The sequence below is a fragment of the Adiantum capillus-veneris genome, chromosome 25 (genome assembly GCF_014529385.1).
Source record: "Adiantum capillus-veneris isolate H3 chromosome 25, ASM1452938v2, whole genome shotgun sequence".
Classification (NCBI taxonomy): domain Eukaryota; kingdom Viridiplantae; phylum Streptophyta; class Polypodiopsida; order Polypodiales; family Pteridaceae; genus Adiantum; species Adiantum capillus-veneris.
Genome location: NC_140955.1, coordinates 10,367,486 through 10,391,453, shown reverse-complemented (window position 1 = coordinate 10,391,453; position 23,968 = coordinate 10,367,486). Strand labels below are relative to the sequence as shown.

Here is a 23,968-nt window from a genome sequence, read left to right as displayed (position 1 = left end):
TTGGTTGCAAGGGGTAGCAAGTCTTCGCAGCTCTCAAGGACGTTAACATTACTTCCAGAATCTCAAAATGACACTATTGAGGAAGCGGAATATTTAAAGACATACTGTTGCGTTATAGTTGTGTCTTTTTGTTGAGAGAGAGAGAGAGAGAGAGGGGTAACCTCAAGTATCGAACAAAATGTGTGACAGGTTAATTTCCTTCCATTTTCAATTTCCAAAATTCTTGTTGACCGCAAGGGGAAAAGTGTAAGAATTAACCTGATCTCTAAACATTTACTCTTTCTGGGTTGTCGCAATGACCGAACGCCGGCGCGCGGCCCTATCAACAGGCCAGAAATTTTTCTGTGGTTGACTTGCTTAGCCAATTGCTTCCCACCAAATGGTGTTAAATGATGTATCATTATGTCCAACCAACAAGAGATTGTGCATTTTGTTTGTTTTTTTGCTAATACACCTTTATTTTAAATGCAGAGCTGCTTATGCCATGTCTGCAAGTTTAATTTTAGCTTTGACTTGTGTAGGTCAATTCGCGACAAGGGCAATGGATGGCAGGCAAAAATGGTGCATCTAATCGAAGAGGGCGTCCTCCTGCCAGGTGTTTCAAAGTTTTAAATATTTGCAATTAAATATTCTTATGAATTGTTTACAATTTTTGATAATGTTGGAATAAATATATAGCTTTGGTTTCTAAAATCTTTTGGAGATGTATCTCATGGGCTATGCATAGTATTTGAAATAGTGCTCTGAATTAAATTTTGTTTCGTTTTGTTATTTCATAACAATACTTTATGTTTCATTATATGCTTCCGTCAACAACTAATTTCTTTTTGAAGGTTACTAAAAATGTTGAATTGTTTATTTACAATGGATCAGTCCTAGATCCCGTGGTCGTGCCCGAAGAGGGAGGAGTAGTGACCAAACTCTTATGGTCAGGTGGATAGTAGTGACCAAGTCTCTTCGGTTTCAGCTACTATCATGGTAGAGGAGCTAGAAACACAAGAAGAGGAGATTCTATCTATGGACATGGGGCAGGGATCTTTACATGAGATAGATGAGACACTAGCCCCTGAGGAGAATGGGTTGCAGATAGTTCCATGGGAGATAAGGGACGAGGTTAGTGCAACTGCAGAAACGGAGGATGAACAAAAAATCTTCATGCATAGGGGAGCAGATATGTTTGAGAGCACACGTATATTTAGCTGCTTTGATTGTCCCTCTATTCCCTTATGCAGATTCATTCCATATGCAAGGGTGAGAGGGTTGAGAGACAATCTTAGTGGGTTGAAGTCTGCCTTCGCAAAAGAAGGCTATATGCCAGAAAAAGGAGCTTTCATTGTCTCTTTATTGACATGCAAAAGAGAGGAGAGCCTTGTGATAGGTATGTCAATACTTTCTATCTTTTTGCCATTGTTCACATTCTTTGGATTTTGTTTAAAGTTTAACATTTGTGTCTACTCAAGATGAGATCAAAGCAACATGGGGACCTCTATGGAATGAGATCAATGATGAATTCGAATGTGAATTGAAAAAGAAACCAAAGTTTCAAGATCTTGTCAATCACATGTTCTATGTTTGGGAAGGGAATCATCGTACTGTGGCATGGACAGAGGCAATTAAAGAAAGGTTTTCCACTTCTAAGGAGAAGCATTGTCGTGTTTTGTGCACTATCATAGATCCTACCAAAGTGCCTGAGATTGCGTTGCTAAGCAGTTTGCAAAGAATGAACTTGTAAGTGTTTCTCTTGTTCAACTTTGCTAGTATTTAAGCTATCGTATATTTGAATGCTTACATGATATATCAATGCAGCATGAATACTCATGCTCTGGTTGCCACTCATCTTCGTGATGAGATCGTTAATACCACACACATTTGTGCGGCGGATCATGTGATGTACTTAAGTGGTTTACCCGAAAAGAATCAAAATCTTATTGCCGCCGTACGGAAAAAGTATGCCAAAGGTTCCGAGCCTTGGTATCCGCTCACTCGACGTTACCTTGGCAGATTGGTCTATGATGTATGAACCAAATTAAATGCTTCCTTTTGTCATTGGTATGCGTGATTAGTAATATAGTCTTTCTTATTTTGGATTTTAGATTCAAATGACAAAAGAGAAAGAGAAGAGAATATCGAATGTGAAGCAAGGTTTGTCTGACGAAGACTTCAAAAAGGAAGAGGAGAGAATTCACCATGAGATCACACACAAATATCAAGATCGTATTGGGAAGGTACCTTTATTTTTTTGCATCTACTCTTTGTTTGTGGCGAATGGTACAATATGTAATTAGAGTAATTGTCATTTTTATACTCATATTGCAGTTAATTAACATTGTGGATCCCAACCTTGGGACGGATTGGCTAGCAAGGGTTTTGTCTCTGAAATGGGGTAATGATAGCTGGGCTACATTGGAGAAATTGAACTTAATAGCACTGCAAGATGCTCCCGTTCAAAACAAGATTCATTGGATTTCTTTGCTTGAAGCGGACAAGATTACAAGGGGTGCATATGGTCTTAAGAAAGGAGATCACGTCTTCCGCATGTAAGATGATCCTTGATAATTAATCTTGAATTTGTTGTACTGACCTTTTTTTCTCTCACACTTTTTGGAATTGTAGGTGGTGAGGCGGTCCGGGGCGGGCAACAAGAAGAGCAACCTCTAGACACCCTTCAAGGCTCTCGTCCTGCTCAATGGGGCTGGGGCACAACACAACACAAACCAAAACAACAAACCCACAGCCAAATCCCAACTACACAAGGGACACCACTTAGTTTAAGAGCGAACTAGGACGCAAAAGAGGAGAATCGTTAGAGCAACCCACAAACAAGCAAGGAATTTACACTAACCCTAACACCAATGGAACACTCTCACACACTAAAACACGAGAGAGAGAGAGAGAGAGAGAGAGAGAGAGAGAGAGAGAGAGAGAGAGAGAGAGAGAGAGAGAGAGAGAGAGAGAGAGAGAGAGTGCTCGGGCTGCTTTGAAACGTATCGGCAATGATCAAGCAAACACAACTATATATTTAAGAAAGAGAGAGAAAGGGGGAGGGGGTGCTTGTTCCATTAATACCTTCTTACAAATCTGTCATGACAAATCAAAGTGAGATTAGTATTTGTTCAACATAGCTTGCGTAAATTTCACCACAACACATCACAAGAAAAGCCACCCCAATCACTGTCTTAAGGCCAGGGGAGTCCTCTCCACCCTGTCGGCCTCTTACAGTATGTGGGATTTATGGCTAGATTGATGACAACACCAGAGACAAGCTATCAAGAACTTAACAAAAAACACCAAGACACTTACGCATCATTGTTGTCCATTACTTCACGTTGGAAGGGAGACAAAGTATCCAAGCTTAGTCCAAATCCACCCTCCTTCATTCAGCGAATGTTGGGCTTACACTAGTAGGAGAAATGATAGATTTCCTACTCTCAATTGAATGATCACTCTCTCTCTCTCTTACAATGGCATAGAGTTCCCTTGCTAATCCCCTATTACAACACATGCACATGCATAAGACAATGAGCTTCCACTCAAGAGCTCCTTCTAGAGAGGTTGAGCTTGGCTTCTCAAGCTATAGCATAGTGCTCTTGCTTATGGCTCCTGCTTTTTGTGCTAGCTACACCCTCCTTTTATAGCAATTTTGAAGGCTAGGGTTACTCCTCTAACCATGGTTGGGTTAGATTTTCAGCAATTTATCTAATTTCTTTTGCTTGGAATTATCAAGAAGTTGGTGGGGAAAGAGAGAGGAGAGAAATGGAGGTGATAGGACTTTTCATAGTGGGTTAGTGTTAGTAGAGTTAGTATTCATTTACAAATGGAATTGGATATTTACAATGGGAGTATCCATGTAGGATACAAATAAGGAAGAAAAAACTCTTAAGAGGTAAGAAAAGGTGGATTTCTTACAAGGTTGATGCTCCAAGTGTCTTGAGTAGGGCCAATTTTGACGCTTGTTGACGGTCCACTAGCTTTGACGGTACATTTTTTCTCCACTCTTGACCTTCCTTGAGAGACAAGGTAATTGAAGCTGAGTAATCAACCACCATGATGCTGTCTTTTAAGAGAAGAGGCTGAATTTTGTGGTTTTTTTGATAGATATGGGTAATTTGGAGGAGGAAAAATGAGACTAGGTGGTCAATTTTGGAATGGAATTGTGTGTGGGAGGTATGAGTTCACCATGGTTTCTCTTATTCTTCAAGGTTGAGGAGAAGGTGAGTAGGCTGCAGAGAGGAGTGGTGAGAGAGGTGGGGATGATGAGTGGAGAAGTGTGTGTGAAAGAGGAAAATGATAAAGTGGAAGAGAGAGTGTGGCTGCATAACATGGGAAAACTGGGGTCCACTAATAAAATCATAGCTCACAGCTCGTAGCTCAAAAAAATATGAAAAAAATTTGAGGCAAAAGTTCAGCCCACGAGCTACAACGTTTGTTTGTATCACCTTTTCAAATTCGGAGAGCAAGTGAACTTTAAAAATTCAGCAAAACCGACCGTTTTTTTCCACTGCACAAGGTCCTTGTGGGGTCCTTCTTTGGATGATTCCTTTGAATACCTCCAAGAGTGAGCCCTCCATAGTGCATGTATGCATGCCACCTACCCTTGACCTTATTTGGAAGGTCTATAATTGAAGATATTGTTGAGATCATGATATAAGTGAATAGTACAACTAAGAAAATCAAATATTGAGGGGTCTAAAAAATATGTACATGTCAAATATAAATAATATAAGTGGAAAAAATATAAAGGGGTCAAAAGAAATCTCTCTCATTATGAGGCTACCATAAAAAGATAAATATTTTTGGTGTTCTAATTTTTTAGAAAAAAAAAACAAAATAGATGTAGGAAGGAAAAAATCACAATAGTGAAAAAATATACATATAAATAAAACTAGTTTTTTTGGATTTTTGTTGGGGTGGAGTTACACCAAATATAAGAGAAGCTTACATGAAAATATTTCTATATGGAATAAAGAGTATGAAAAATGGTAAAAAAAAATTGTGGTAATGGTGAGGCAATGTACAGAGCATAAATAACACACACCTAGGTAGAAATATTTAAATAAATACCAAAATAATTATGAAAAAAACTTTTATTTAGGCCCTATATACAAAGAAATATTTACATACGCATGGGCCATAATATACTTATATTTTTTATTTTTTTGGCTCAACTAGCCCAATGCCTAGCTAATTGAGGGTTTTTTATTTCAGTAAGGAGATATGGGAAAAGTCCCCTAACTCACACGCACCTATATACAGTGAAAGGGTGAGGGTAACCACAGTGTTTGAGTGATTTGATAGGGTGAGATAACTCACTATGGCAATTACAAAGAGCCGAAAAACGGCTATCATTAGCCCTCCCCCAGGATGATGGTATATTCATGTACCATCATAAAGAATCTTTTCCAAAGAGAGTGCTTCAGAGTCCTTGACAAGATCTTCATTGTTTGGCCCCTTGGAATTTTGGTTTGTGTTACACTCATGCTTCATGGAACAATACTTACATGGGATAGTTGCCTTTTGCTCTGGTAGTTCCTTTGGTAGAAGGCGACTCAAGTAAGGCTTCAATCGATAGCCGTTTACCTTCCTGGAGTGCTCTTTACCATTCAAGTCCATAAGCTGATAGTAACTAGAATTGAAAGCCTTCTTGACTATGTATGGCCCCTACCATCTTGTTTCAAACTTGGCATCAAAACGATTGTCAAGTCGATTGTCATACCTTAGCACAAGCTCTCCTTCCTTGATGCCTTTATCCTTCAGTTTCTTGTCGTGCGTTTCTTTTGTCTGTGTGGCTTTCCTCTTATAGCACTCGTATGCTGCTTCTCTTTTCCACTCAAGCTCAGCTAAGGTAAGAAGTCGATCCATCCATGCTTCTTGATCATCTTGTGTTGATTTGCTATGAAGTCGCATTGTTGGAATGTTTGGTTCAATTGGCTGTAAAGCCTCTTGACCATAGACCAAGTGAAATGGTGTGAACTCCGTGGCTTCCCTATATGTGGTTCGATACGCCCACAAGGCACCATCCAAGAAGTCATCCCACAACTTTGTCTTGTTTTTCACCATCTTTCTAATGATGCTTGCAATGACACCATTAGCTTTTTCTACCAAACCATTTGATTGGGGATAGTAGGGTGTACTGTGACGATGTTGTGAAGTTCTTCACAGACTTCTGTGAGCAATCCCTTTCTAAACCCTGGACCATTATCAGAAACAATCTCCAAAGGTGTGCCAAATCTACAACAAATGTGAGTGTAGACGAATTTGCTCACTGTCTTCTCATTTACCTTTGCCACACTTTGTGCTTCCACCCACCTAGTCATATAGTCTACAGCCACTAGAATGTAGAGTTTACCATTTTTTGTCCTAGGCAGAGGACCCATAGCATCAATGCCCCACTTTTCAAACGGTCCATTTGCAAGCACGATTTGCCTTGGACCATAAACCAATCTTCTATTCCCATTTACCTGACAATTGTGACAACTTTTACACCAATGTTGGACATCCACATGCAGACTTGGCCCGAAAGCAAAATCTTCTTCACAGTTAATTCTTGGGCAAAATGACCACCACATGCTTCTTCATGCAAACCTTTTAGAATGGCTAGAATTTCCTCAATAGTTGGTACTCTTCTGCATACTTGATCCCTCCCTCTTTGATAGAGGGAGCCTTCTAAGAAGAGATATGCGCTTGCCTTCTTCATGAGTCTCCTCTTCTGAGCCTTCGTGAAGTCTTGTGGAAACTCGCCCTCCAAAATGTAGCTAATAATGGGAGTCAATGACTCCAATCCCTAGTATCTCGGTTGCTTGACAATTGCTGCCACCATGATGACCTGCACTTCTTTCTCAACACATGTAACTACTTGCTGTGCAAGTAAATCGGCATCTTCATTCTGTTTCCTAGGAATATGATATAGTTGCACTTCTTCAAATTGATTAAACAATCTACGAATGGCATGAACTTTTGTCCGTAAGCTTTCATTCTTGCATGTCCAAATGCCTAAAATCTGTTTAACAATGAGAAGTGCATCTCCCTTTACCATGAGGCGTTGTATCCCTTGGCCAATGCACATCTTCAAACCATGAATTAGTGTGTCGTATTCTGCTTCATTGTTGCTAGCTGAACTTGGTAGATTGAACTTCTCTTTCATGACCACCTCTCCACTTGGGTTGAGCAACACTAGCCCTCCCCCTGCTTTCCCTGTGGCTCGTCGAAAAGCTCCATCAAAGAATAAGGTAAAAGCATTGGGAATACTTTTTGGTGGTGGCAATGGTAGGGTCTTTACTTGAGGCACCTTAATTTCTTTCTCATGTACCCTATAAGTGAGAATCCCTGCCAATTGTGCACGCACACTATCTTCTACCTTGAAAGAGTATTGAAACTCTTGCAACTCCATAATCCACTTTGAGATCCTAGTACTAAGATTCATTTGAGATGACACCCAAGGGAACAAATTTTTTGCAGTGAGAATTACAAAAGGTTTTGGTAGTAGGTAGGATCTAAACTTTCTCACCGCAAACATGAGAGAAAGCATCATGAGTTCTGCTTCTGTGTAGTCTCTCTCCAAAGCATTCATGACCCTACTAGCAAAGTAGATGGGTCGCATCCTTGTACTGTGGGGATCTTGTTGTAGCAACACAGCACCAATTGTTTCCCTTCCAACACTAGAGCTAACAAAGAATGTGTATTCCCAACAAGGAGGCATGAGTGTTGGTAGCTCTGACAAAATGACTTTAATGTTACAAAAATACTCTTCAAGATCATCAGACCATGCAAATTCTACTTGTTGTGTTAACTTTTGCAAAGGATGAAGCAACTCCGAGGCTATGTGAATGAAGCATGACATATGCTTCACCTTCTGAATGAAAGAGATGACCTCCTTAAGACTCTTCGGTGATGGGAGCTCAATAAGAGCCTTTGCCTTTTAAGGATCCACCTCAATGCCTTTATAGGAAACCTTGTGACCGAGCAAGATCACTTCATCCTCACCTATGTGGCACTTGTCGGGGTTGAGTTGACCTCCCATGTCATAGAGCTTCTTTAAACCTTCTTCTACCCTTTGTAGATGCAATGATTTTGAGCTATAAATGCAGAAATCATCAATGAACACCCTAATTGACTTTCCAAAGAATGCTTGAAACACCATGTTCATGAAACGGTTGAATGTTGCAGGAGCATTTGTCAGACCAAATGGCATGACTCTAAAAGCATAACAACCCCAAGGAGTGATAAAGGTTGTTTTCAATTGATCCTCCAATGCGATACCTATTTGAAAGTAACTCGAGTAGCCATCACACATAGTGTACTTCTCATGACCAGCTACTTCATTTAGTATCTCATCCTGAAATGGGAGGGGAAAGTGATCTCTTTTTGTTGCCTCATTGAGTGGACGGTAATCCACACACACCCTCCACTTTCCGTTTTTCTTAGGAGTGACAACAACGGGAGAGACCCACTCTGAATTCTCCACTGGATAAATGAAACCTGCTGCTATAAGCTTTCTTACCTCCTTGAGTAAAGCCTGCTCCTTGGTGACTCCTAGCCTTCGTAGCTTCTGAGCTTTAGGTGTGGCCTCAGGCTTTAACTCAATCTTGTGTTGAACAACATCCACCCCACGCACGTCGGTGTAGTCTTTAGCAAAAAGCCTAGGAAACTTCCTTAGCACACATTTGAACTCCTCTCTTTCATCCTTTGTAAGTGTTGTAGACAACATACCTTCTAACATTCCTTCACCTTCCACCTTTTGGTTCTCTCGGGAACCTACCTCTTCCAAACCTCGGCAAGAGGTCTCTTGGTTGCTTGGCTTAAACCTTACCCCCATGACTTCGATGGAAGACTCCTCTTCAGTAATGCTGCTGCTACTTTCTTCTTCTGAAGTGCTATCGGTCCAACCTTCTTCCGTCTCACTTTGAGATGATTCTTCATAGAGCTCCTCTTGGCGTTGCTCCTTCATGTCAAAGACAACCTTCTTATGATTGTCATTCCTGCAAATTAATTTCCCACTCTCCCAATCCTGCAAAGCTCGCATTTTCATTAGCCATGGTCTTCCTAGGATAAATGGATAACCACTTCCCTTGGTCGACATAACATAAAAATCCACTGCCTTCTTAATGCCAAAGGCCTCCACAAAAACATTTTTACAAATGCCTACGCACCTAGCCTTGCTATTGTTTGCCATTTTCACTTTGATTTCAGGTGTCTCATGGATGTGCATGCCTAGTCTTTGCATGAGCCCTTCTGTCATGATGCAAATTTGTGCACCCCCATCCACTAGACCTTTCCTAACCAATCTTCCTTTTATGTAACAATCTAGCACAGGTGTAATATCCTCGTTCATTTCAGCATGTGCAATTTTTACAACAGGAAAACTCTCTTTTACCTTTCTCCTAGTGCTAACTGCCTTTGTTAAATCCCTCCTAACTTGTGGGCATAATGCAAGAAACTGAGGCCATGAGATATCAGGACCCTTACCTCGCATGTCTTCCAACAGGTTGTATGGAGCCATACCATGTCCAAGAGGGAAGTCTTGGAGATTGATACGACGTCGAGTCCTCTTAGCTTCCTTGGTCTCCTTTGCCTTCTTGCCTTGTCCATGGTCACTCTGTGATGGGACACCCTCTTTCTCTTTACCTTTTCCTCGGCCACGCTTAATGCCATTTGCTTCCATGTCAACCTCATTTGTCACCTCTACCACATGCACATTTGGATCTGGCAAAGATGGAACTCCTTCTACCCCTTGTGGAGGTGGTCTTGGTCCATTTGGCCTTTGTAGAAGCCTTGGTTGTTGACTAGCTCCTTCTCCTGCATTCATCACTGGGTAATTCATGTTAGGTCTCCCTGGCTCTCCACGGGGCCAAGGACAATTATACATCCCATGTCCAGACTCTCCGCAATTCCAACATTGCAAGACTCTCCTAGGTCGTGGATCTCGCTCTTCAGACTTCTTTGCTTGTCCCTTTGGACCTACAGCTTGTGCAAGGTGAATTGACAGGCTGCTTAAAGATTCGTTTAACTTCTCAATTACTTCCGCCGCTACCTCAGGAAGCTCCCTCGATGTTGATGCTTGTGACTTACCTTTGGGTCTAAGACCTTCTATTGGAACCTCTCCCCTTAAGCACTTGAGTTTCCTATATTTCTCAGCAGCCCTAGTTTCAGCTGCATCAAAGGTAGTAGGTGCACCCGCCTCAACTTTTACCTTAAGGTCAGGAAAGAGTCCGTCTATGAACCTCTCCTTCTTTAGAAATTCTGCACCATCACCAGGGTTAGCAACATTTCGTATCCATAGAGCCCAAAGACGTAGAAACTCTTGCTTGTACAAGTAGTAGTCATCTAAGTCTTTTTGCTTATGAGAAACAATGTCTTGCCATAATTTTTGAGTGTTTTGGGGATCAAAGAAGTATTTCTTGAAACGATTCAAAACTTCTGTGTAATTCCCCTTAACTTCCTCAGGCAAAGAGTCAAACCAAGTGCTAGCATCTTTCCTAAGGACCACCTCAAACATTTCTACACGTTCTTGATCAATTATTATCCTCTTGATACGGCAAGACATCTTGAAATTCGCTAAAAATAATTCTGCATCCTCTCCAGGCTCTCCAAAGAAAAGAGGATACCCAGACATTTGGCGTTGGCTTTCCATTGAATTGATTTCAAAGTGACACCCGTTTTTGTTTTTCTTTCTTAAAAAAATTTACACAATAATGTTTTCTAGCTTGCAATCTATTCTACAACAAAATAAAGATATTCACATCAAACGACCTATGATAATCAATAAGAGGTAGGATGACAGGGTTTGGTGATGCGAGAATTTCTCCTACTCTTTGGGCACCAAACATGAACACCATACGTTGTTGAAAATGGATTTTCCTACTAATTGCAATGTTTATTCTAATGTGTGGAGTGAAATGGAAGGGGAAAACCTCTATTCCTGGGCCATTATCCATGGTCTATGCATGACCTAATGCTTAAAACAAAACAAAAATATAGATGTCCAAATTAAAGTCGTACCTAATGAGAGGCAAAATAAAAGGATTTACTGAAGCGTTTATCTCGGCCAACCTAAGAGGACCTAAAATTCTACGAATGACACGTTCAAATTGCAACTTAGTACTAACAATTATGTGTACCTTTTGCCTTGCAATGGGAATGAAGGGATCATACAAATTTTCGTGATTCATGCAAACTACTTGACTATGCTAAAGGTTGATTCTACACAAAAATACACAAGCCGTCCTCAATGGGGGCACCAATTTGAGGCGGTCTGGGTCGGGCAACAAGGAGAGTGGCCTCCAAGCACTCTTCTAGGCTCCCGTGCTGCTCAATGGGGCTGGGGCACAACACAACACAAACCAAAACAACAAACCCACAGCCAAATCCCAACTACACAAGGGGCACCACCTAGTTTAAGAGCGAACTAGGACGCAAAAGAGGAGAATCGTTAGAGCAACCCACAAACAAGCAAGGAATTTACACTAACCCTAACACCAATGGAACACTCTCACACACTAAAACACGAGAGAGAGAGAGAGAGAGAGAGAGAGAGAGATAGTGCTCGGGCTGCTTTGAAACGTATCGGCAATGATCAAGCAAACACAACTATATATTTAAGAAAGAGAGAGAAAGGGGGAGGGGGTGCTTGTTGCATTAATACCTTCTTACAAATCTGTCATGACAAATCAAAGTGAGATTAGTATTTGTTCAACATAGCTTGCGTAAATTTCACCACAACACATCACAAGAAAAGCCACCCCAATCACTGTCTTAAGGCCAGGGGAGTCCTCTCCTAATGATAGCCGTTTTTCTGCTCTTTGTAATTGCCACAGTGAGTTACCTCACCCTACCAAAATCACCCAAACACTGTGGCTATCCCTACCATTTCACTGTACATAGGCGTGCGTGAGTCACGGGACTTTTCCCATATCTTCTTTAAAAAACCCTCAATTAGCTAGTCATTGGGCTAGTTGAGCCAAAAAAATAAAAAAAATAAAAAATATAAGTATATTATGGCCCATGCGTATGTAAATATTTCTTTGTATATAGGGCCTAAATAAAAGATTTTTTCATAATTATTTTGATATTTATTTAAATATTTCTACCTAGGTGTGTGTTATTTATGCTCTGTACATTGCCTCACCATTACCACAATTTTTCTTACCATTTTTCATACTCTTTATTCCATATAGAAGTATTTTCATGTAAGCTTCTCTTATATTTGGTGTAACTCCACCCCAACAAAAATCCAAAAAAACTAGTTTTATTTATATGTATATTTTTTCAATATTGTGATTTTTTCCTTCCTACATCTATTTTGTTTTTTTTCTAAAAAATTAGAACACCAAAAATATTTATCTTTTTATGGTAGCCTCATAATGAGAGAGATTTCTTTTGACCCCTTTATATTTTTTCCACTTATATTATTTATATTTGACATGTACATATTTTTTAGACCCCTCAATATTTGATTTTCTTAGTTGTACTATTCACTTATATCATGATCTCAACAATATCTTCAATTATAGACCTACCAAATAAGGTCAAGGATAGGTGGCATGCATACATGCACTATGGAGGGCTCACTCTTGGAGGTATTCAAAAGAATCATCCAAAGAAGGACCCCACAAGGACCTTGTGCAATGGAAAAAAACGGTCGGTTTTGCTGAATTTTTAAAGTTCACTTGCTCTTCGAATTTGAAAAGGTGATACAAACAAAAGTTGTAGCTCGTGGGCTGAACTTTTGCCTCAAATTTTTTCATATTTTTTTGAGCTACGAGCTGAGCTATGATTTTATTAGTGGACCCCAGTTTTCCCATACTATGCACCCACACTCTCTCTTCCACTTTATCATTTTCCTCTTTCACACACACTTCTCCACTCATCATCCCCACCTCTCTCACCACTCCTCTCTGCAGCCTACTCACCTTCTCCTCAACCTTGAAGAATAAGAGAAACCATGGTGAACTCATACCTCCCACACACAATTCCATTCCAAAATTGACCACCTAGTCTCATTTTTCCTCCTCCAATTTACCCATATCTATCAAAAAAACCACAAAATTCAGCCTCTTCTCTTAAAAGACAGCATCATGCTGGTTGATTACTCAGCTTCAATTACCTTGTCTCTCAAGGAAGGTCAAGAGTGGAGAAAAAATGTACCGTCAAAGCTAGTGGACCGTCAACAAGCGTCAAAATTGGCCCTACTCAAGACACTTGGAGCATCAACCTTGTAAGAAATCCACCTTTTCTTACCTCTTAAGAGTTTTTCTTCCTTATTTGTATCCTACATAGATACTCCCATTGTAAATATCCAATTCCATTTGTAAATGAATACTAACTCTACTAACACTAACCCACTATGAAAAGTCCTATCACCTCCATTTCTCTCCTCTCTCTTTCCCCACCAACTTCTTGATAATTCCAAGCAAAAGAAATTAGATAAATTGCTAAAAATCTAACCCAACCATGGTTAGAGGAGTAACCCTAGCCTTCAAAATTGCTATAAAAGGAGGGTGTAGCTAGCACAAAAGGGGGAGAAGAAAGAGCACTATGCTATAGCTTGAGAAGCCAAGCTCAACCTCTCTAGAAGGAGCTCTTGAGTGGAAGCTCATTGTCTTATGCCTGTGCATGTGTTGTAATAGGGGATTAGCAAGGGAACTCTATGCCATTGTAAGAGAGAGAGTGATCATTCAATTGAGAGTAGGAAATCTATCATTTCTCCTACTAGTGTAAGCCCAACATTTGCTGAATCAAGGAGGGTGGATTTGGACTAAGCTTGGATACTTTGTCTCCCTTCCAACGTAAAGTAATGGACAACAATGATGCGTAAGTGTCTTGGTGTTTTTTGTTAAGTTCTTGATAGCTTGTCTCTGGTGTTGTCATCAATCTAGCCATAAATCCCACATACTGTAAGAGGGCGACAGGGTGGAGAAGACTCCCCTGGCCTTAAGACAGTGATTGGGATGGCTTTTCTTGTGATGTGTTGTGGTGAAATTTACGCAACCTATGTTGAACAAATACTAATCTCACTTTGATTTGTCATGACAGATTTGTAAGAAGGGATTAATGCAACAAGCACCCCCTCCCCCTTTCTCTCTCTTACAATGATAGATTTCCTACTCTCAATTGATAGATTTTCTACTCTCAATTGAATGATCACTCTCTCTCTTACAATGGCATAGAGTTCCCTTGCTAATCCCCTATTACAACACATGCACACGCATAAGACAATGAGCTTCCACTCAAGAGCTCCTTCTAGAGAGGTTGAGCTTGGCTTCTCAAGCTATAGCATAGTGCTCTTTCTTCTCCCCCTTTTGTGCTAGCCACACCCTCCGTTTATAGCAATTTTGAAGGCTAGGGTTACTCCTCTAACCATGGTTGGGTTAGATTTTCAGCAATTTATCTAATTTCTTTTGCTTGGAATTATCAAGAAGTTGGTGGGGAAAGAGAGAGGAGAGAAATGGAGGTGATAGGACTTTTCATAGTGGGTTAGTGTTAGTAGAGTTAGTATTAATTTACAAATGGAATTGGATATTTACAATGGGAGTATCCATGTAGGATACAAATAAGGAAGAAAAAACTCTTAAGAGGTAAGAAAAGGTGGATTTCTTACAAGGTTGATGCTCCAAGTGTCTTGAGTAGGGCCAATTTTGACGCTTGTTGACGGTCCACTAGCTTTGACGGTACATTTTTTCTCCACTCTTGACCTTCCTTGAGAGACAAGGTAATTGAAGCTGAGTAATCAACCACCATGATGCTGTCTTTTAAGAGAAGAGGCTGAATTTTGTGGTTTTTTTGATAGATATGGGTAAATTGGAGGAGGAAAAATGAGACTAGGTGGTCAATTTTGGAATGGAATTGTGTGTGGGAGGTATGAGTTCACCATGGTTTCTCTTATTCTTCAAGGTTGAGGAGAAGGTGAGTAGGGTGCAGAGAGGAGTGGTGAGAGAGGTGGGGATGATGAGTGGAGAAGTGTGTGTGAAAGAGGAAAATGATAAAGTGGAAGAGAGAGTGTGGCTGCATAGTATGGGAAAACTGGGGTCCACTAATAAAATCATAGCTCAGCTCGTAGCTCAAAAAAATATGAAAAAATTTGAGGCAAAAGTTCAGCCCACAAGCTACAACTTTTGTTTGTATCACCTTTTCAAATTCGAAGAGCAAGTGAACTTTAAAAATTCAGCAAAACCGACCGTTTTTTTCCACTGCACAAGGTCCTTGTGGGGTCCTTCTTTGGATGATTCTTTTGAATACCTCCAAGAGTGAGCCCTCATAGTGCATGTATGCATGCCACCTACCCTTGACCTTATTTGGAAAGTCTATAATTGAAGATATTGTTGAGATCATGATATAAGTGAATAGTACAACTAAGAAAATCAAATATTGAGGGGTCTAAAAAATATGTACATGTCAAATATAAATAATATAAGTGGAAAAAATATAAAGGGGTCAAAAGAAATCTCTCTCATTATGAGGCTACCATAAAAAGATAAATATTTTTGGTGTTCTAATTTTTTAGAAAAAAAACAAAATAGATGTAGGATGGAAAAAATCACAATAGTGAAAAAATATACATATAAATAAAACTAGTTTTTTTGGATTTTTGTTGGGGTGGAGTTACACCAAATATAAGAGAATCTTACATGAAAATACTTTTATATGGAATAAAGAGTATGAAAAATGGTAAGAAAAATTGTGGTAATGGTGAGGCAATGTACAGAGCATAAATAACACACACCTAGGTAGAAATATTTAAATAAATATCAAAATAATTATGAAAAAATCTTTTATTTAGGCCCTATATACAAAGAAATATTTACATACGCATGGGCCATAATATACTTATATTTTTTATTTTTTTGGCTCAACTAGCCCAATGACTAGCTAATTGAGGGTTTTTTTAAGAAGATATGGGAAAAGTCCCGTGACTCACGCACGCCTATGTACAGTGAAATGGTAGGGATAGCCACAGTGTTTGGGTGATTTTGGTAGGGTGAGGTAACTCACTGTGGCAATTACAAAGAGCCGAAAACGGCTATCATTAGCCCTCCCCCTGGATGATGGTATATTCATGTACCATCATAGAGCATCTTTTCCAAAGAGAGCGCTTCAGAGTCCTTGACGAGATCTTTATTGTTTGGCCCCTCAGAATTTTGGCTAGAGTTACACTTATGCTTCATGTAACAATACTTACATGAGACACTGGCCTTTGGACAGATCTTTGGTAGATCCTTTGGTAGAAGGCGACTCAAATAGGGCTTCAAGCGATACCCGTTTACTTTCCTAGAGTGCTCTTTACCATTCAAGTCCATAAGCTGATAGTAACTAGAATTGAAAGCCTTCTTGACTATGTATGGCCCCTGCCATCTTGTTTCAAACTTGGCATCAAAACGATTGTCAAGTCGATTGTCATACCTTAGCACAAGCTCTCCTTCCTTGATGCCTTTGTCCTTCAGTTTCTTGTCGTGCGTTTCTTTTGCTTGTGTGGCTTTCCTCTTGTAGCACTCATATGCTGCTTCTCTTTTCCACTCAAGCTCCACTAACGTAAGAAGTCAATCCATCCATACCTCTTGATCATCTTGTGCTCCTTTGCCATGAAGTCGCATTGTTGGAATGTTTAGTTCAATTGGCTGTAAAGCCTCTTGACCATAGACTAAGTGAAATGGTGTGAACTCCGTGGCTTCCCTATATGTGGTTCGATATGCCCACAAGGCACCATCCAAGAAGTCATCCCATAATTTTGTCTTGTTTTGCACCATCTTTCTAATGATTCCTGCAATGACACCATTATCCTTCTCCACCAAACCATTTGACTGTGGGTAGTATGGTGTGCTATGACGATGTAGAATGTGAAGCTCTTCACAAACTTCTGTGAGCAAGCCCTTCCTAAACCCTGGACCATTATCAGAAACAATCTCCAAAGGTGTGTCAAATCTGCAACAAATGTGATTGTACACAAACTTGCTAACTGTCCTCTCATTCACTCTTGCCACACTTTGAGCTTCCACCCACCTAGTCATATAGTCTACAGCCACTAGAATGTAGAGTTTACCATTTATTGTCCTAGGCAGAGGACCCATAGCATCAATGCCCCACTTTTCAAAGGGTCCATTTGCAAGCACTAATTGCCTTGGGCCATGCACCAATCTTCTATTTCCATTTATCTGACAATTGTGACAGCTTTTACACCAATGTTGAACATCCACATGCAAGCTTGGCCAAACATACCCCGCAAGCAAAATCTTCTTCACAGTTGATTCTTGGGCAAAATGACCACCACATGCCTCTTCATGCAAACCTTTTAGAATGGCTGAAATTTCCTCGATAGTTGGTACTCTTCTGCACACTTGATCCTTCCCTCTTTAATAGAGGGAGCCTTCTAGGAAGAGATATGCGCTTGCCTTCTTCATGAGTCTCCTCTTCTGAGCTTTTGTGAAGTCTGGTGGAAACTCACCCTCCAAAATGTAGCCAATGATGGGAGCCAATGACTCCAATCCCTGGTACCTCGGTTGCTTCACAACAGCCGCCACCATAATGACCTGCACTTCTTTCTTTACACATGTAACTGCTTGTTGTGCAAGTTAATCGGCATCTTCATTTTGTTTCCTCGGAATATGATATAGTTGCACTTCTTCAAACTGATTAAACATCTTACGAATGGCATGAACTTTTGTCCTTAACCTTTCATTCTTGCATGCCCAAATGCCTAAAATCTGTTTAACAATGAGAAGTGCATCTCCCTTTACCATGAGACGTTTTATCCCTTGGCCAATGCACATCTTCAAACCATGAAGTAGTGTGTCGTATTCTGCTTCATTGTTGCTAGTTGAACCTAGTAGATTGACCTTCTCTTTCATTACCACCTCTCTACTTGGGTTGAGCAACACTAGCCCTCCCCCTGCTTTCCCTGTGGCTCGTCGAAAAGCTCCATCAAAGAACAATGTAAAAGCATTGGGAATACTTTTTGGTGGTGGCAATGGTAGGGTCTTTACTTGAGGCACCTTAATTTCCTTCTCATGTACCCTATAAGTGAGAATCCCTGCCAATTGTGCACGCACACTATCTTCTACCTTGAAAGAGTATTGAAACTCTTGCAACTCCATAATCCACTTTGAGATCCTAGTACTAAGATTCATTTGAGATGACACCCAAGGGAACAAATTCTCTGCGGTGAGGATTACAAAAGGTTTTGGGAGCAAGTAGGATCTAAACTTTCTCACCGCAAACATGAGAGAAAGCATCATGAGTTCTGCTTCTGTGTAGTCTCTCTCCAAAGCATTCATGACCCTACTAGCAAAGTAGATGGGTCGCATCCTTGTACTGTGGGGATCTTGTTGTAGCAACACGGCACCAATTGTTTCCCTTCCAACACTAGAGCTAACAAAGAATGTGTACTCCCAACAAGGAGGCATGAGTGTTGGTAGCTCTGACAAAATGTCTTTAATGTTACAAAAGTACTCTTCAAGCTCATCAGACCATGCAAATTCTTCTTGTTGTGTCAACTTTTGCAAAGGATGAAGCAACTCCGAAGCTAAGTGAATAAACCGTGACATATACTTCACTTTTTGAATGAATTATATGACCTCTTTGAGATTCTTGGGTGAGGGGAGCTCAATAAGAGCCTTTGCCTTTGAAGGATCCACCTCAATGCCTTTATAGGAAACCTTGTGACCCAGCAAGATCACTTCATCCTCAGCTATGTGACACTTGTCGGGGTTGAGTTGACCTCCCATGTCATAGAGCTTCTTTAAACCTTCTTCTACCCTTTGTAGATGCAATGATTTTGAGCTATAAATGCAAAAATCATCGATAAAAACCCTAATGGACTTTCCAAAGAATGCTTGAAACACCATGTTCATGAAGCGTTGGAAAGTTGCAGGAGCATTTGTCAGGCCAAATGGCATGACTCTAAAAGCATAACAACCCCAAGGAGTGATAAAGGTTGTTTTCAATTGATCCTCCAATGCGATACCTATTTGAAAGTAACTCGAGTAGCCATCACACATAGTGTACTTCTCATGACCAGCTACTTCATTTAGTATCTCATCCTGAAATGGGAGGGGAAAGTGATCTCTTTTTGTTGCCTCATTAAGTGGACGATAATCCACACACACCCTCCACTTTCCGTTTTTCTTAGGAGTGACAACAACGGGAGAGACCCACTCTGAATTCTCCACTGGATAAATGAAACCTGCGGCTAGAAGCTTTCTTACCTCCTTGAGTAGAGCCTGCTCCTTAATGACTCCTAGCCTTCGTAGCTTTTGAGCCTTAGGTGTGGTCTCTGGCTTCAACTCAATCTTGTGTTGAACAACATCTACTCCACGCACGTCGGTGTAGTCTTTAGCAAAAAGCCTAGGAAACTTCCTTAGCACACATTTGAACTCCTCTCTTTCATCCTTTGTAAGTGTTGTTGATATCATACCTTCCAGCATCCCTTCATCTTGAACACCTTCGTTCTCTTGAGGACCTACCTCCTCCAAGCCTTGACAAGAGGTCTCTTGGTTGCTTGGCTTAAACCTTACCCCCATGACTTCGATGGAAGACTCCTCTTCAATAATGATGCCGCTACTTTCTTCTTCTGAAGTGCTATCGGTCCAACCTTCTTCCGTTTCACTTTGAGATGATTCTTCATAGAGCTCCTCTTGGCGTTGCTCCTTCATGTCAAAGACAACCTTCTTATGATTGTCATTCCTGCAAATTAATTTCCCACTCTTCCAATCCTGCAAAGCTCGCATTTTCATTAGCCATGGTCTTCCTAGGATAAATGGATAACCACTTCCCTTGGTCGACATAACATAAAAATCCACCGCCATGGTTGGGTTAGATTTTCAGCAATTTATCTAATTTCTTTTGCTTGGAATTATCAAGAAGTTGGTGGGGAAAGAGAGAGGAGAGAAATGGAGGTGATAGGACTTTTCATAGTGGGTTAGTGTTAGTAGAGTTAGTATTAATTTACAAATGGAATTGGATATTTACAATGGGAGTATCCATGTAGGATACAAATAAGGAAGAAAAAACTCTTAAGAGGTAAGAAAAGGTGGATTTCTTACAAGGTTGATGCTCCAAGTGTCTTGAGTAGGGCCAATTTTGACGCTTGTTGACGGTCCACTAGCTTTGACGGTACATTTTTTCTCCACTCTTGACCTTCCTTGAGAGACAAGGTAATTGAAGCTGAGTAATCAACCACCATGATGCTGTCTTTTAAGAGAAGAGGCTGAATTTTGTGGTTTTTTTTATAGATATGGGTAATTTGGAGGAGGAAAAATGAGACTAGGTGGTCAATTTTGGAATGGAATTGTGTGTGGGAGATATGAGTTCACCATGGCTTCTCTTATTCTTCAAGGTTGAGGAGAAGGTGAGTAGGGTGCAGAGAGGAGTGGTGAGAGAGGTGGGGATGATGAGTGGAGAAGTGTGTGTGAAAGAGGAAAATGATAAAGTGGAAGAGAGAGTGTGGCTGCATAACATGGGAAAACTGGGGTCCACTAATAAAATCATAGCTCACAACTCGTAGCTCAAAAAAATATGAAAAAAATTTGAGGCAAAAGTTCAGCCCACGAGCTACAACTTTTGTTTGTATCACCTTTTCGAATTCGAAGAGCAAGTGAACTTTAAAAATTCAGCAAAACCGACCGTTTTTTTCCACTGCACAAGGTCCTTGTGGGGTCCTTCTTTGGATGAATCCTTTGAATACCTCCAAGAGTGAGCCCTCCATAGTGCATGTATGCATGCCACCTACCCTTGACCTTATTTGGAAGGTCTATAATTGAAGATATTGTTGAGATCATGATATAAGTGAATAGTACAACTAAGAAAATCAAATATTGAGGGGTCTAAAAAATATGTACATGTCAAATATAAATAATATAAGTGGAAAAAATATAAAGGGGTCAAAAGAAATCTCTCTCATTATGAGGCTACCATAAAAAGATAAATATTTTTGGTGTTCTAATTTTTTAGAAAAAAAAACAAAATAGATGTAGGAAGGGAAAAATCACAATAGTGAAAAAATATACATATAAATAAAACTAGTTTTTTTGGATTTTTGTTGGGGTGGAGTTACACCAAATATAAGAGAAGCTTACATGAAAATATTTCTATATGGAATAAAGAGTATGAAAAATGGTAAGAAAAAATTGTGGTAATGGTGAGGCAATGTACAGAGCATAAATAACACACTCCTAGGTAGAAATATTTAAATAAATACCAAAATAATTATGAAAAAAACTTTTATTTAGGCCCTATATACAAAGAAATATTTACATACGCATGGGCCATAATATACTTATATTTTTTATATTTTTTATTTTTTTGGCTCAACTAGCCCAATGCTTAGCTAATTGAGGGTTTTTTATTTCAGTAAGGAGATATGGGAAAAGTCCCCTAAGTCACACGCACCTATATACAGTGAAAGGGTGAGGGTAACCACAGTGTTTGAGTGATTTCATAGGGTGAGATAACTCACTATGGCAATTACAAAGAGCCGAAAAACGGCTATCAGTGGCTTCGTAGAGAGGGTTTTTTGGCACGAGTCTTTGAAAGAGCATTTCAAATTGTGTCAGATCTTATGGATGTGCCTGGCGTTGTGCCTTTGCCACATGACTCTACCCTCACATTTTATTTTGAGGAGATAAAATTTGAAGCCGGGCCCTTTTTGTTTCCAATTGAAGTGTCTCTTGGAGCAAAGACGAAGGATGTGGAGAAGCAGGCATTGAAGAAGGTAGATACATTACGAATGGCAGCACAACGTTTGTCTTTCAGGTGAACAATTTATTAATTGCAATTTTATTAATTTGTTATGTTTATGTGATGAGCTTCATGTAACTTGTTAGCTGTTCATTGTAGATTCCTTATGTTTTTGGTATCCAAGAATGTGTTACCTGCCATTCCTTTTTTGGCAAGACACTGGACTCAGATGGCTACTCAAGACACATGCATGTACCCCTCTAGTATGCGCATCTTGAGTGCATGGGAGATTGAGAATTGTCCGTGGTGGATAGATATGGAAAAAAGACATGTTCTTGGTCGTGAAAGAGAGCTGCATGACACGATGTCGAGGGATGTTGTGATACAAAATCCACCAGCAGATAGACGAGAGGCAAGACATGCAGGTATGTTTCAATATTTGGCATGCCAAACAACCATAAGTTAGTAGTATTTTGACTTAAAATGTTTTGTTTAAGATGCGCGCAACTCTCAAAAGGAAAAGGAAACATTTGTGGATACGATCGTAGAGGAGGATGTGGGCTCAATGCCTGGTATGTCTTATAAAATTTTGTTAATGCTTTCCAAAAATATGCTTCATAGATGACTAATTTTATCTTGTTGTAATGCTCCAGTGTCTTCTGGAACCATCATGGCTAGGAAGACCATCTCATTTGTTTATCTTGTGGAGTCTCCACTACAAAACATATCTAGTTTTGTTGACACACAGTGCATGGCCATAGTGGGGGACTACATTGCCATTGCTGCAGGCTTCAGAGCAGGAGTCCGGAATCCCATATGGATCCCTGTACATGAGCATCTTTCACGGGCATGTTCGGAGGCTACACTATATACTCGTGCGGGGAGAGCCGTTCCATGGGCTGCTGATTTCATTTTCTTGGATCTCCCCTTTGGTGGGTCTCTAGTAGGCTCCTCTACTCTACCTCAATGGGACATTTGCAGTGAGGATCATGTGCGTGCTGGAGTTCATTTGGCATTCTCGACGCTAGCAGATTCAGGCTGGCTTCTAATCATGGTGTCTACGGCGGGTGAGATCCTTTTGTTTATGATCATGCCATAAGATAGTAATAATCATTGTAAGTGTTTGTAATAATTAATGCTTTGAACAGGAGAGGCCATTGGGTGGGTGGAGAGGTTTTGTCGTGCTGCAGAGATGGTTGTTCATCGACGTATTGTAGTACTCCATCATGGAGCCTATGGTCATTTTGAGAGTTTTGGTGGTCCTATTGAGGTGACATACTTGCTTTGTATTAATACTCTAATGATTTATGTTGTTGCTTTCTCTAACCGTGCCTCTTTTGTTACGGTGTCTTTGCTCTGTGCTATTTATGGTTCATCGAGTAGGTATGCGTCCACCGTGCTTCGTAGCAGAGAGCACTGTCCTATTTTCTCGCCTTGGCATGCAGTCATCTGATTCTTTTATGATGCATCATGTTCCGGAGCTCTCTCAAGCTAGATCATCATCAGGCGAGCCATTGCGAGGTGGATTGCAGCGGAGCCATTCTTTTGTTGCATGCTTTGTGGAGCTCCTTTGTCGGCGTGGAGGTATTTGCTTGGAGCTTGGATGTGGTACAGCCCTTGCACTAGCAGCTTGTGTGGGATTAGGACGGGCATGTGTTGCGCTCGACATTGATGAGCAATTGATTTCAGGATATGTGCTACCATTACTCCGTCGTAGAAAGCGGAGCAGAGAGGACCCCTCCACCTCCTTAGATATTGATGATGAGAGTGATATGCCATCGCGTGTCAATCCCTTTGATGACTAGTGAGGCCCACGTCTTACTATGCCATTGACATTGCTTATGTTTTTTTATCCTTTTGATGTCAACATTGGTATTTAGTGTTTATGGATATTGCTTCTATGTCTTGTTTAGTATTTTGTCATGATGATGCATTTTCTTGTTGGTTGGAAGTTCCATGCCGGTCTACGCAGAGGAGATGGCTCGGAGCATGGAAGCGGACATGCGATACGATTCTGAAATCTGTGAGACACTTCGGAGACGGAATGTCTACAGCGACGATGAGTGTGAGAATTGAGAGATTTGTAGCATATGGTTCTTGTCATGTTTTGATGAAAACTTTTGAGTCGATGTTCTAATGTTTTAAGTCGTGGATGAGAAGTATTCACTCTTTGGAACAATTTGGTTAGAATTTCAAATCCTCCTGTGAGGTGCCTTAAATGGCTAATGGGTTTGTTTTGAAATATTGACCTATGTACAAAGGAAGCTCTGTCCAATTTTTTTCAAAAACTAGTATTATGTTTTTCTTT

The 23,968-nt window shown here is 40.3% G+C and overlaps 1 protein-coding gene across 1 annotated transcript; it reads left to right on the top strand.

Annotated features, from left to right (window-relative positions):
* Positions 1–975: 975 nt before the first annotated feature.
* LOC147424413 (uncharacterized) lies at positions 976–23,465 on the top strand. The gene is made up of 13 exons (XM_086500233.1): positions 976–1,113; positions 1,233–1,251; positions 1,674–1,728; positions 1,807–1,825; positions 1,916–2,014; positions 2,094–2,142; positions 2,212–2,225; positions 2,317–2,537; positions 21,487–21,735; positions 21,820–21,923; positions 22,692–22,727; positions 22,809–22,821; positions 23,378–23,465. The coding sequence occupies exons 1-13, from the start codon at positions 976–978 to the stop codon at positions 23,463–23,465; spliced, it is 1,104 nt and encodes a 367-aa protein (XP_086356359.1).
* Positions 23,466–23,968: the final 503 nt, after the last annotated feature.

Bases quoted from the DNA above. Each gene is read 5' to 3' on its own strand.
- LOC147424413 (XM_086500233.1), top strand. From the start codon at position 976: ATGGTAGAGGAGCTAGAAACACAAGAAGAGGAGATTCTATCTATGGAC. The intron at 2,015-2,093 runs GTATGAACCAAA...TTTGGATTTTAG, and splicing joins TTGGCAGATTGGTCTATGAT to ATTCAAATGACAAAAGAGAA. The intron at 21,924-22,691 runs GTATGCGCATCT...CGACGCTAGCAG, and splicing joins CACATGCATGTACCCCTCTA to ATTCAGGCTGGCTTCTAATC.